General features: G+C 33.8%; 2 protein-coding genes across 2 annotated transcripts; both read right to left on the bottom strand.

Moving 5' to 3' along the window:
• Positions 1–267: 267 nt before the first annotated feature.
• LOC134282612 (uncharacterized) lies at positions 268–1,503 on the bottom strand. The gene is made up of 2 exons (XM_062765011.1): positions 1,465–1,503; positions 268–1,320 (listed from the first exon to the last, which is right to left on the bottom strand). Exons 1-2 carry the CDS (start codon positions 1,501–1,503, stop codon positions 268–270), a joined length of 1,092 nt encoding a protein of 363 aa, XP_062620995.1.
• Positions 1,504–3,799: 2,296 nt separating this feature from the next.
• On the bottom strand, positions 3,800–12,559 carry LOC134282615 (ankyrin-3-like). Its single transcript, XM_062765014.1, has 4 exons — positions 12,365–12,559; positions 12,034–12,124; positions 10,639–10,773; positions 3,800–5,652 (listed from the first exon to the last, which is right to left on the bottom strand). Exons 1-4 carry the CDS (start codon positions 12,557–12,559, stop codon positions 3,800–3,802), a joined length of 2,274 nt encoding a protein of 757 aa, XP_062620998.1.
• Between the last annotated feature and the right edge of the window lie 340 nt (positions 12,560–12,899).

The following is a 12,899-nucleotide window of genomic DNA, read 5'->3' as shown; positions in this document are numbered from 1 at the left end:
ACAATTGAATTTCGAAAAAAGACAAGAAAAAAAGGAACCTACATATATTGCATGGTTACAGGCAGTATCAAAACTTAAATATACATGTATATTGTTTTCCGATACAAGAGTTAAACTGTTATAAGATGCATATAAATGTACCTAAGCGATTTCACATACACCTACAGAAAGAAAATGTGTACATGTATAGTACTTATTAAGTTTAAAGAGACATTATCCAAAGATTACAGAAAAAATGGGTGTTAAATAATTCATTTCTTTAGCTGTTCAGAGTTTATTGGCAGCATTCAGCACGGCATCACATATGATATCGAAGCGCCTTGGTCCGATATGATTTCCCGATTTCCTTGAAATAACGAATGCGACGTTAGTAGCACTTTGATCTCCTAAAAGCCGGACCACTCTCCTACCTGCGCCGTATTCTCCATCATCGCAGTATCCATCGCGGATGTTCCCTTGTGCATCTTGTATCCGATATGCTAGGACGTAATGGTGCGCGTTGGCGGAGTTCGGGTCACTCATAACTTTTTTGTAAAACTGTCTGACCTCTGCATACGTACTCGCTTTTGTAGCCACCGCTTTGAAGACATTGCCACCCTCATAGATAGGATCACTTGTCACCGCCTCTATCTCGTTTAACTTTTCCTCTTCTGCCTCGTCCACAAAGAGTAGATCTTCAGCTCTAGGCGTGGTAACCTTTTCCCGATACACATTTCCGTTGGGAAACACAACTTTATTCCCAATTATCTTGGTCTCTATTTTGTTCATTCTGTACTGTGTATTGATCTCCTTAAGCCTCCTTCTACTTTCGTTAATTTGCACTGGTGTTTGAGGTGTAATGTAGCAAGGTAAGGCACTTTTCTCCTTGTTCTCTTTTTTCTCCTTTTCCCGCAGAGCTCTTTGGGCTGCAAGAATCCGGTCCTTATCGTTAGAGTCGCGTAGTTTTCCCGTAATGGTTCTGGGTTTATTGCCTGGCATTCTAGGTCCGTTACGATGGATTCTGACAAAACCGATATCCAGTTTTAAATGATCACTTATGATCTGGTGAACTTTTGCATTAAGATCTTCGTTTTCCTCTTCTGCCAGATTATGGATTAGAATGTTATCTCTCATAGATCTTCCTCTCAGGTCTACAATCTCACTTTCTTGTTGTGTCACTTTCCTGTCTAAATTTACAACAATTGACTTCAACAGCTGAAGTTCCTTACGGAGGGTAATATTTTCCTGTTTTAAGGTTTCAATTTCAGACTGGTTGTCTTCATGCTGTTGAGCGATGTATCTAATTCTGTCATCTAGTCCATCCTCATTCCACAGATCCTTCTACATATTATTCAACGACTCTTGCAGAGTATTAAAAGAGTCCATCTTTTCCGTTATAGCCCGAAGGCTGGTGTCGATAACGGACATATGGCTTAATGCTCCACTGACCGCTGCGGGTAAAGGTGTTAAACCAGGATTTCGTACCTGTGAGGAGTTCTCACCTTTATACTTTGAGTCACTCATTTTGAGAAAAAGTCACTTTTTCACCAAAAAGGTCAACAAATGCACAAATTCGGTAGCAAATATGACTATAAACACCAGTGCAACGATTTTAGGGCACAAAAAACGGTTTTACCTACCCAAAATTCGACTAATTACCCTCCGATCTATAGCATGACCATCACCGTCGCAGGTCACTTTCTTCCCTTGTAAATATTACTTTTATTTTGCATAAAACACGAACAGACTTTAATTCAGCCGAAAATCGTCGATTAGTAAAAACCTTGCGTAGACTCGGACTTCGCAGCCAATCAAATTCGTTTGCGCGAGTTCTAAAATTTTCGGCCAAATCTGCCAATGGTTGTAGAGTAGGTATCGGATCGAAAACCCTTGGCTAGCGAAGATGCTGTGGTATGTGCAGTTTGCATATATACGACTATAAAAACATAAAAAGAACAATATCATATGTGTATTTCACACACCTTATCGTGGTAAGTGGCTATACAAGAAACTAGAAGTGAGAAAAAAAATTCTTTTTGTCCAAAACTTGGTCACCAGGTACCCCTTAGAATAGATAAGTAAAAGTCATACTCATTTAAAATGATAAAATCTGTGTAAACATCATTGTAATTAATTGATAACTCAAACTTAAATTCTTAAATTCAGTTCTTTCATACGATTTTATAGAACTCGACGTTATGGCATGTTGAAAACTGTTTGTGAAGGGGTTCGAGCAGATAATACACTGGTGTATATCTTTCTTCGGTACAAGAGTCCTCAAATTTGCAATGAACGTAAAGCTGCACACGACTTGTAAATAGGCATATGCCATTTTTGATATTATCATCTACGATATCAACACCAGGGTCTACTTGTATAATATGTTTCGTATCGTTTATTGTAGTTACTATCCTGTTTCTCGCCGCCCTGTATAGTATCCAATCGGGTTCATCACGAGTCTTTAAGACAGAATTTCGTCATTGATCCATTTTCCGAATCACTTAGAATACATTGTTCTTTTATAGGCATATGCTTGTCGACAACTAACATGAACATGGAGTGAAAAGATGACCACATACTTTCTACGTAAGATAATAATCTAAGCGAGTTCCAATCAATGGCGTGTAAATCATTAATAAAAACGTTTTCAATAAGTTTCTTTTGATATCTATATTTAACGTAAACTTGGTCTAGTTGTGGATCGCCTTTGAATTTCTTTCGAACCTAGTACACGAAGAGATGATCGCTCAGCCCGATTGGCATTACTCCCCTGGAAGTATAGAGTATGATGATTACCATATATATGATCAATCAAAGTACTGCTGTCGACCGTCTCGCTGGTAGGCTCGTTAATAATTTGAATTAGACCACAGACTTCCATCATGGATTTAAAACTTAGTTTTTAATTGATATATATTAAAATCACCCATGATTACTTGTTCAGTGCTGGTGATTGATAAATCTTCAATCCGCTCCTTGAAAGCGTCCATCCATTGCGCGTTTGAATCAGACGGTCGGTATACAACTTCTACACTGATATTTGTAAAGATAAAAAGCTTAATATGCTGTCATAAGCTTTAAGTTTTCATCCGTGTATATGTTCACCACAGTCCATTTATCCTTTATAAACATACGTACCCCTCCCCCACGTCGATTTCGGTCCCTTCTTATAACTTTGTATCCATGTATTTGAATTTCAGAATCGGAAATATTACAAGTTTACCGGCGCAAATTTGACACTTTTAGGCAATTTTGTTAAATAGTCAATACCATTCTGATCTAAAATCGAATTTCCGCTATAGATATCAATACAAGAAACACAAATCCATTCAATCGTACCAGATCCTATTTCTGTATCTAAAATTTGTTCTTAATCACCGGCAATACATAGAGATTTTCCATTTGGAACGGGATTTAATGTATATCATTTGACAACGATAAGCACTGTAAAGCAGAGTGCTGATTTGTTCCCACTGCGATCGAATTTTATGATTAAAATTTCTTAAATGTTCTACTCAAAACTTCCTTTCCAGAAAACATTATTTTCGGTGTTAAAACTGGCCAACTGAACCCTGGAACAAATTAAAAATTTTCATCCAGTTCTTCTTTCACTAAAACGCTTCTACACTGCGTTAAAATCCAAAAGAGCAAGAGCGTTGTCAAAACACCTCCGATTGCGGCGGCCATAGTAGTAGGTATTTCTTTAATGTGTATTTCAAAAGGCAGTATTTCATCCATATTTATTCACTATGTTTAACATATAACTATATATATGACGATGTGGAATAATAAACATTAAAACTATTTCAAGTATGATCTTTTATTTGTCATTAGATGCAATGAGATGTACTTGTTTTTTGGTTAGAAGTTGTAAAATTCGAACATCTCCTCCTTGTGAAGCATAATGTGTAGCCTTTTTTCCTGTTGTATCCACATCATTTAGCATATTAGGATACTGTGAGAGTATAAGTTGACATATCTCGTATTGAGCATTTCTGCATGCAATATGCAGTATTGTCAAATTGTCCCTTGTGGTTTCAGTTGCAGGAAGACCTTCTTCTAACAAAAGCTGTAAAATATTAGCATCGCCCCCTTCTGCTGCAAAATGTGCTGCATTCCATCCATATGTATCGACAGCTTTTAGCATATTAGGATATTGAGAGAGTATATACTGACAAATCTTGTATTGCGCATTTAAACATGCAATATGCAGAATTGTCCTATTGTCCTTTGTGGTTTCAGTTACAGTAAGACCTGCTTCTGCCAAAAGCTGTAAAATTCGAACATCGCCTCCTTGTGCTGCATGATGTGCTGCATTGAATCCATTTATATCCACAGCTTTTAGCATATTAGGGTACTTTGAGAGTATATATTGACACATCTTGTGCTGAGTAGTTAAACACGCAATATGCAGCATTGTCAAATTGTCCTTTGTGGTTTCATTTAAAGAAAGACCTTCTTCTACCAAGATCTGTAAAATGCGAACATCGCCTCCTTTTGCTGCATAATGTGCTGCATTCCATCCATCTGTGTCAACAACTTCTAGCATATAAGGATACTGTGAGAGTATATATTGACACATTTTGTATTGTGCATTTAAACAAGCACTATGCAGTATTGTCCAATTGTCCTTTCTGGTTTCAAATACAGAAAGACCTGCTTCTGCCAAAAGCTGTAAAATGCGAACATCGCCTCCTTGTGCTGCAAAATATGCCACACTCCCTCCTTTTGGTTCTACGACTTTGAGCATATCAGGATACTGTAAGAGTATATGTTGACACATCTCGTATTGAGCATTGCCGCATGCAATTTGCAGTATTGTCAAATTGTCCTTTGTGGTTTCAGTTGCAGGAAGACCCGCTTCTGCCAAAAGCTGTAAAATGCGAATATCGCCTCCTTGGGCTGCAAAATGTGCTGCATTCCATCCTTTTGTTGCTACGACTTTGAGCATATCAGGATACCGTAAAAGAATATGTTGACACATCTCGTATTGAGCATTGCCGCATGCAGTTTGCAGTATCGTCAAATTGTCCTTTGTGGTTTCAGTTGCAGGAAGACCTGCTTCTGCCAAAAGCTGTAAAATGCGAACATCGCCTCCTTGTGCTGCAAAATGTGCTGCATTCCGACCTTTTGTATCCAGAGCTTTAAGCAAATAAGGATACTGTGATAGTATATATTGACACATCTCGATTTGAGTATATAAACATGCAATATGCAGTATTGTCAAATTGTCCTTTGTAGTTTCAGTTACAGAAAGACCTTCTTCTTCCAAAAGCTGTAAAATGCAAACATCGCCTCCTTGTGATGCAAAATGTGCTGCATTCCATCCTTTTGTTTCTACGACTTTGAGCATATCAGGATACTGTGAGAGTATATGTTGACACATCTCGTATTGAGCATTTTCGCATGCAATATGCAGTATTGTTGCATTGTCCTTTGTGGTCTCAGTTACAGGGATACTTTCTTCTGCCAGAACCTTTAAAAAGTGAATATTTTCTTTTTGTGCAGCAAAATGTACAGCCCTCCATCCATTTTCGTCCACGGTTAAATTCAAATCAGGATATTCTGACTCAGTCTTTCCACCTAGACAGGAAGAATGAAGACCTGATCCAGTAGCCATTTGAGTAAAATGGAGTCCTTCTACCGTACTCTCAGATTGGTGGTTTTCTTTATCTACTATGAGAAAAAAATTAAAGGTATGATTGAGAAATCAATATATATTTTTTGGCCAATTCATCTCTAAATATCAGCAAAAGTGAAAAATTGAAGGTGCTGTATGTCTATTTTCCTATTTTCTAAAACTGTTTAGCTTCAAAGAGCAAAGTTTTGTTCAACTGTTTTGTATCATACGTTCAGCATTTTTTAAAATATTTATTTGTGCATTTAAATATTATGGACAAATTGCAATTTTTATAGGACTGAATCAAACACCCTGCCCGTTATGTTCAATGAAGTTGATGATTTTTAAAGTATGCTTGACTTATCCTAAAACATGAACCAATTTAAAAGTCATTTTATAATTCTTGCTCGGGGCTATCTGCGCATTATTGACTTTAAAACGGTTTTTGTTATATATACTTAGTATCAAGACCTTATTAAACCTTATCCCAGCTCTAATGTTTCAGAGGTGTTTAATGGACTTTTGAGCTTGAATACTGTTCGTTACATCTCGTTGTATCTCCATATATTTTATTTGTCAATTTTTACCTCCTCCTGGACGAAAACATTGATCCGAGTACATTGTATTTCTTAATTTTGGTGGATCATAAATTGTCAGTTTAATTCAGCTATGAGTTTTTTTTCTGCTTAATACCGGGAATGGGCCAATAATTGTAACAATTTTAAACAACACTGTGTTACTGCGGCGGGCCCGACACAATAACATTTCAAATTTAATGCGTACGTTACAGTAAAAATTGTGCGATCCAGTAAGATTCCTGATTATCAGAAAACAAATTCTCTCTAACAAACTCTAATATTTACTCTTTTCAGTTTAATGCAGAGCACTTAAATATCCTGAAAGTAGGGCACATTGCAAGTTGCTACACCTTTCAGTATTAATTTCATATACCCTAGCTGGACTTTACGCATAAAGTCATTTGTTTTCATATTCTACATTTCCATGTAAATGTTTAATTGTTAATTGCATTTCTAAAATATTGTTTAAATATTAAAAACTGAAAATTAATTAATTATACGTATTCACTTTATTTGCTGACTGCAAATAAAAAACAACAACAAAACCATAATACTACTTAATGGTATACGTTGTTCTGTTTGTACGAACCACAGAATTTTTTACCCCTTGAAAAAATATTATTAATCTGGCAAGTGGGTAATAAACATTGGCTCTGGCTCCAGCTCAACTTCAGCTCGAACGAGAAATCTAATTCTGGCTCCAAATACTTTTTTTTACTTATAAAAACATGTGATACTGAAAGCTGGAGCTATACGAATGTATTGTTATGACAGCAATTTGTTTTGGCGCTTTTATACCGTATTGTTGTGTTAAAAAAATCATGGTCCCGCCTTCGTCAGGGATGCAACCTTTATTTCTATAGTGGCAAAATAATCTTTATTAGCAAATCAACAAATTCAATACTTTTATGTTTAGCATATGCAATCATTAGTTTTGTTTGAAAGAATTGCTTGCATTTTTCATCTTCTAGACCTAATTACCAGTATTTTAATAATTTGCATTTCAGACCTTTGATTCTCGGGTATTTCTTCATAATTTGATCATTCGGAATTCCTTTGGTATCTTACTTTATGCAGAGTTATGCCACTATAGAAAATTAAAGATTCATTAATCAATCTCAGTTATCTTGCAGTTATCTTTTCTGTTTAAGAGGTGTGAGCTCAACTCAAGAAGTTCTATATTCCACTAAAAGATTTTTTTTATATGTACATTTAATATTTTAAAGAATTGTACATGACTGTACATTTTGTTTTTTCAAAAAAAAAAAAATTGTATCATTTTATATTTTTGTATATGACTGTATAGATTTAAAGAAATGTACATGTACAAAAGATAAAATTATACGCCGTGTAATTTTATTTCTGACAGGCTGATAATAAGTTTTACTCCGACAAATGAACTACTGGGAACGAATTCCATAAACCTTTCGAGATGGAACCAATACCAGCCATTTTGGGCTTGCATGGGAAAGAATAGCCATTTTTTTCAAACAAACCTGTACAATTGAATATGTTCATTAAACACTGCCCTGTTGCCCCCCCCCTCCCCGATTTTTGTTGGTAGTATAGTCAACGATCATTATAGTATTTATGGATAGTTAGTAATGAAAGAAATTGGATACTATTTTGCTTTTCAAGTTTTCAGGCTAGTCGATTTTTTCTCTGACCCCCCCCCCCCTTTTAAAATAGGCAACTTCCCTGAGTAAACATTGCTTGGAAGTTCCACCGAAAATGCTTGTTTTTGTCCTCAGATTGAAATAATTCTTAAGGGCTTGGAATTCTTGGACCAATTAAGATTTTTAACACAAGTCGAGTAATTTTATAACTTTAAAGAAGGCACGATGATATGATATGTACTTCATATTCTATGATATGCGGTTCAGGTTGTGAAGTTATTTTGCTAAATCAATATTTCAATTTAAAGAAGAATACATGTATGTCTAGAATGAGAACCCTTCTTGGGGATTGAATGTAAAAACTGACAGTTACCAGGAAAAAAGCTGTAGAATAATTTGAATTTTGTAATGATGGAAGTATTAAAGATGAATATCATGTTTTTTGCATGTATTTTTTTTTTATTTTAGTAAATGTCATGTAAGTACCTCTCGACGAAAAATTACATCAAATCGCATTATTTTAAGAACATACGCAACATACCTTACCTACTGATAATTTTTCAAGATATTCTTAATTTAAGATTATAGTGTCATCAGATATAGACAAAAAATCAGCATGCAATACCAGGGTTATTTGAAAGATATCAATTACGGAAAACTCTTGGATAATTCAAAGAAACAATTATACAAAATACCAAACATATATTCTAGATGTTTCTTATATCCAAAATTATTTCATAAGAAGTGTACAACACCATATATAGACATAAAAATATAATGCATAGTTCCTTCAAGAATTGCAATTCTTCAACTTTGTGAAAAAAGACAAGATAGTTCAAACTATGTTGCGTATGACCTTAAGTCTCCAATCAGTCTAACGCAGTTGTCTACTCAACAGCTCATAATATCGGTGTTTCGATTGATCATGGAAATTTAATTTTATTTATAAGAATTTATCAAAAATGGAGACAAGAAATAGTAAAGAGTGTCTGTCCTCTCAGGAAACTTCATTTCTTACCTCCTTTACCGCCCTTAGGAGAATCTTAAGGCGTCCCCCAAACCCATTTGCATTATCAGCTTTATTTACCCCACTTTAAATCCTCTTTCCACCCTTGCATAACATGTGCATGTCAAAGCTTTGGAAACTTTATTTCAAAACAAAGGTAAAAAGCCCTTAGAGAAGATATAAAAAGCAGTATGAAGTACTTACCAATATTTTTAGTGCATAATGCACTCTATACTGAAGATCCGTAGTCGCTATTTAGTAAATGTTCACCCAACCCAATATATCCATTATATTAGTTGTTTGTCTAATGTTATAAGGGCATTGGGGAAAGGAAGGGGGTAGTAAAAAATCGTTTGTGTTATAGGATTTAAGAGGACATAGTTAGAGATCGTTTATGTTATAGATGGTTACAAATCGTTTGTGTCATAGTAAGCACCTTTTAACATATCATGAACGTTTGGACAATTAAGATTACATGATTGCAAATCGTTTGTGTTATAGTATGTTATAGGTCATGGTAATAGATCGTTTGTGATATAGAATATAAGAAGGCATATTAACATATCCTTTGGGTTATAAAATGTAAAAAGGCATGGTTACCAATCATTTGTATAATAGTATGTAAAAGGACATGAATATAGATTTATATAAAATATAGATTTCTTTTCAATTAGTGTAATAATTTTGATTATACATGTAGATCATGCTTTTTCTATTCATCTTAATATGCAGAACAAAATTATTTATGAATAAAATCAGAATCGTATTGATCTCCTACAACATTTTACTACCAAGTGAGTAAGACAAGATAGTTTGGAGGAAAATACATTTATATTCATGTGATTAAATTCTAATAATTTGCTAATTTTAGATTTTTAATTATATGGTTTTTACAACAATTCTGTGTCTTGTTGATCTGAAACTTGCTGTTAAGAATTTTTGAAAGTCTAGGTTATTAGGTTATTTTATTCTGTAAAACAATAGTTTTCAACATTTAAACTTTGAATTCCGTATTGCACATGCTACATCTTAATTATCACATAAATTTTTTAAATAATTTAATAATATATAATACATAATTTTATAAAGCGATAAATACAATTAAAAATTTCTCTAAGAAATTATTACATTAAAATTGTAAAAATAAATCTAAAGCTACATTCATCCAATTACGTCTTTTAAAAAAAAAGCTGTGAATACAATATATCTCTTGAGATTGTTGCTAAAACCTGTGAAGCAAGGAGTTTAAAGACTATTCTATAAAAATGTGTCTTTAAATGTCTTTAAAGGTTGTCATCTTAGACAAGGAGAATAGCAAAAAGATTCTGATTTTAATTCCATTTTCATTATAATAATAAATATAACTTTTTACTTCCTAATGAATTTTAAAAATAGATATGAAAGTTTTTTAGCAAATAAAAAAGTTCCTAGCTCATAAATATGTCTAAAGTTTAAGTGCTTTTTTTTTGGGGGGGGGGGGGGGGGCGGGGGAGGTGTACATAAATGTCCCAGTTAACTATAACATTAGCCGTCTTATTTTTCTAAATGATAATACATCAAAATTAATATTAAAATTTCTTAAAGAGATCGAAATCCATATCTCATTGACAGGCAAAATTATAAACAAATTATAAACGCAATTTGCGTATATATATATACGAGTAGTTTATGGAAATTTTTTGCATGCAAATAATTTGAAAAAGAGAATGTTTCATTACATAAAAAGTTTGTATCGAAGGTCTGCAAGCTGTCCATACTCAAGTTTCCAGTAAGTATTAAGGAATATTCTAAACTCCATTTCATACAAACTTCTTTATAAAAAGCTGTTTAAACACTTGCCTTTTGTTTCTAACTGATCGGACGCTAGCGTGTTTGATTTTTCCATTTGGGTACATTCCTGTGATTTTGAACGTTTCTTGTCCTCGTTTCTGTTATCGACTGCTCTTTTTCTTTTGAACTCCATTCCACATTTATCTGAAAGGATTTTTGTCATAATTTTTAAGTCTAAAAACTGGGATATTTACATTGCAATTCTACTGCTGCTTAGAGTGGTAATTGAAGGTATATACCGGTATGCTAAATAAATAATACAAAAGGGAAACGAAACTGGAAGAAAGATTCCATTCAATTTGCAATATACATGTACAGGTATTTAAATTAAATAGTTTTGACTAAGTTCATTAGAGAACTGGACTACGGCTCTCAAATGACTCACGTAGGCCTATTTTTTTGGCCGAAGCTCCTATTACATTTGCTTTGATAACCTTCTACGTCAAGATCATTTTTGCCCTCTTCCGTGGTACTCATGCAAACAGATACCATTGAAACTAATTTAAGGGCATACAACTCTCTATACATAAGATGGTTGTTCCGTACTTGCAACAATGATCCCGATTGACTTTGCCATCAATAACTTTTCGCGCTGATCGAGTGGTTGCGACACAGTTGCCTGTTTGCTCTGAGTATATCCCCCCTAACATACAGATATTTATGTAACCAAAAGTTTTTTAGATTAACATACATGTAATTGATTAGCATTCTAATGAAATTCAGTAATAAGTTGTCGATTAATTTCGATTGTAAGGATTTATTGTGTTTCTCACTAATTTCCACTTTTTAAAAATTCGAATTTGTTAAACAAATTAAAAGCCAGATTTCCAATAAATATCCAATTGATCGGCCATGGTGTTCTGTTATCATATACGCATTTTCCAGATGTGTTTTTACAGTGCCTTTGTTAATTTAATACATGCAAAGATGTGAAATCAGGGCATGAGATCACTTCTCTCTTGAACGCACACAACCATCTAGCCATGTAAGCCTCTGGTGGTTAGGGGATAGGAGATAACACGAGAAAGCATCATTTGTCTGCTTGATTATGCAGACGTGTAAATTATCGTAATAATTGAATAATTTAAAATGTTTCTTAAATGGAAGTAGAAAAAAATTGCGTATCATAACTGCTACATTTTAAAAATTTTCATTACCGCTACATACACATTACCGCTACAAAGAAGGAATTTATTTGGCTAAACTTATTTATTTTATTTACTTGTATAAACATAATATTATGAAGTTGTTATTTTTAATGATTTTTTTTCTTGACTTATTACCATACTCTGTAGGTAATTAATATAATTACACATGCAACTTAAAATTAAAATAATAATTTGATATTAATGATTCGCTTTTCTATTTTTTTTTTTACATACTACAAAAGATGTTTTAACAAACCATTAGAGACTAAAGATGTCCCAGTAGATCCACATTCCAATACATCCACTGTGGGTATCGATGAACGATTTTCGGTACAGTCATAAACATTCTAGTAAAAACAAAAGGAAAAAATAATATATAAACATACATTTCAAGAATAGGTTCTCAAATAAATTTTGGAAGTACTACTGTTTATAATTAAGTCTATGAATGTTTTCATTAAAGTGAAAGGCACGTTTCATGATTATCCAAAATAAACCAAGAAATAGAAAAACACTTATTCTATCCATACACGGAATATAAATTATATTAAGAATCTTTAATGCAATTCAAATACATCACTTGATACCCCTTGGGAACTGGTGTGCGTTTCGATTTGTCCCAAGTCTTTGGAAATGCTTTTGAGTTGTCCTGTTGTTTTGTTGTCCAGAAACTCTCTTGTTATGCATTGTTTAATCTTTTGGATCTCCTGGAAAATACTGTCCAGTTTTTCATCAGTTGTTTCCTTGATGTGAAAAAGTAGTGAGAACACATGTCGACACATGTTGTCATTAAGCTCACTCTTGGAAATATTTTTAATTTCGTCTTTTACTTTATTGAACACCTCTTGCCCACAGTGAAAAGATATGGACTCAATCGTTGAGCGAATAGAAGAAAATTCTTTCAGATATACGTCTTCTTCAATGCTTGCAGCTTTTGTATGAAGAAATGTATTTCTTTTTTCTCGTAAGTTCTTAACATCTTGCATTTCAGCGGGTTGAAGCGAGCATGCGTTTTGTAAAATAGCACAAAGAATTGATAAATCAAGTTCATTTTCTCCAACACTGGTCTGTGGTTCATATTGACAAACACATGGATTTTTACTATTGCACACCTTAACACTG

This window comes from Saccostrea cucullata, unplaced genomic scaffold (assembly GCF_032062105.1).
Source record: "Saccostrea cucullata isolate Sc308-1 unplaced genomic scaffold, CSIRO_AGI_Scuc_v1 ctg5585, whole genome shotgun sequence".
Lineage (NCBI taxonomy): Eukaryota > Metazoa > Mollusca > Bivalvia > Ostreida > Ostreidae > Saccostrea > Saccostrea cuccullata.
This window is presented reverse-complemented; position numbering and strand designations above follow the sequence as displayed.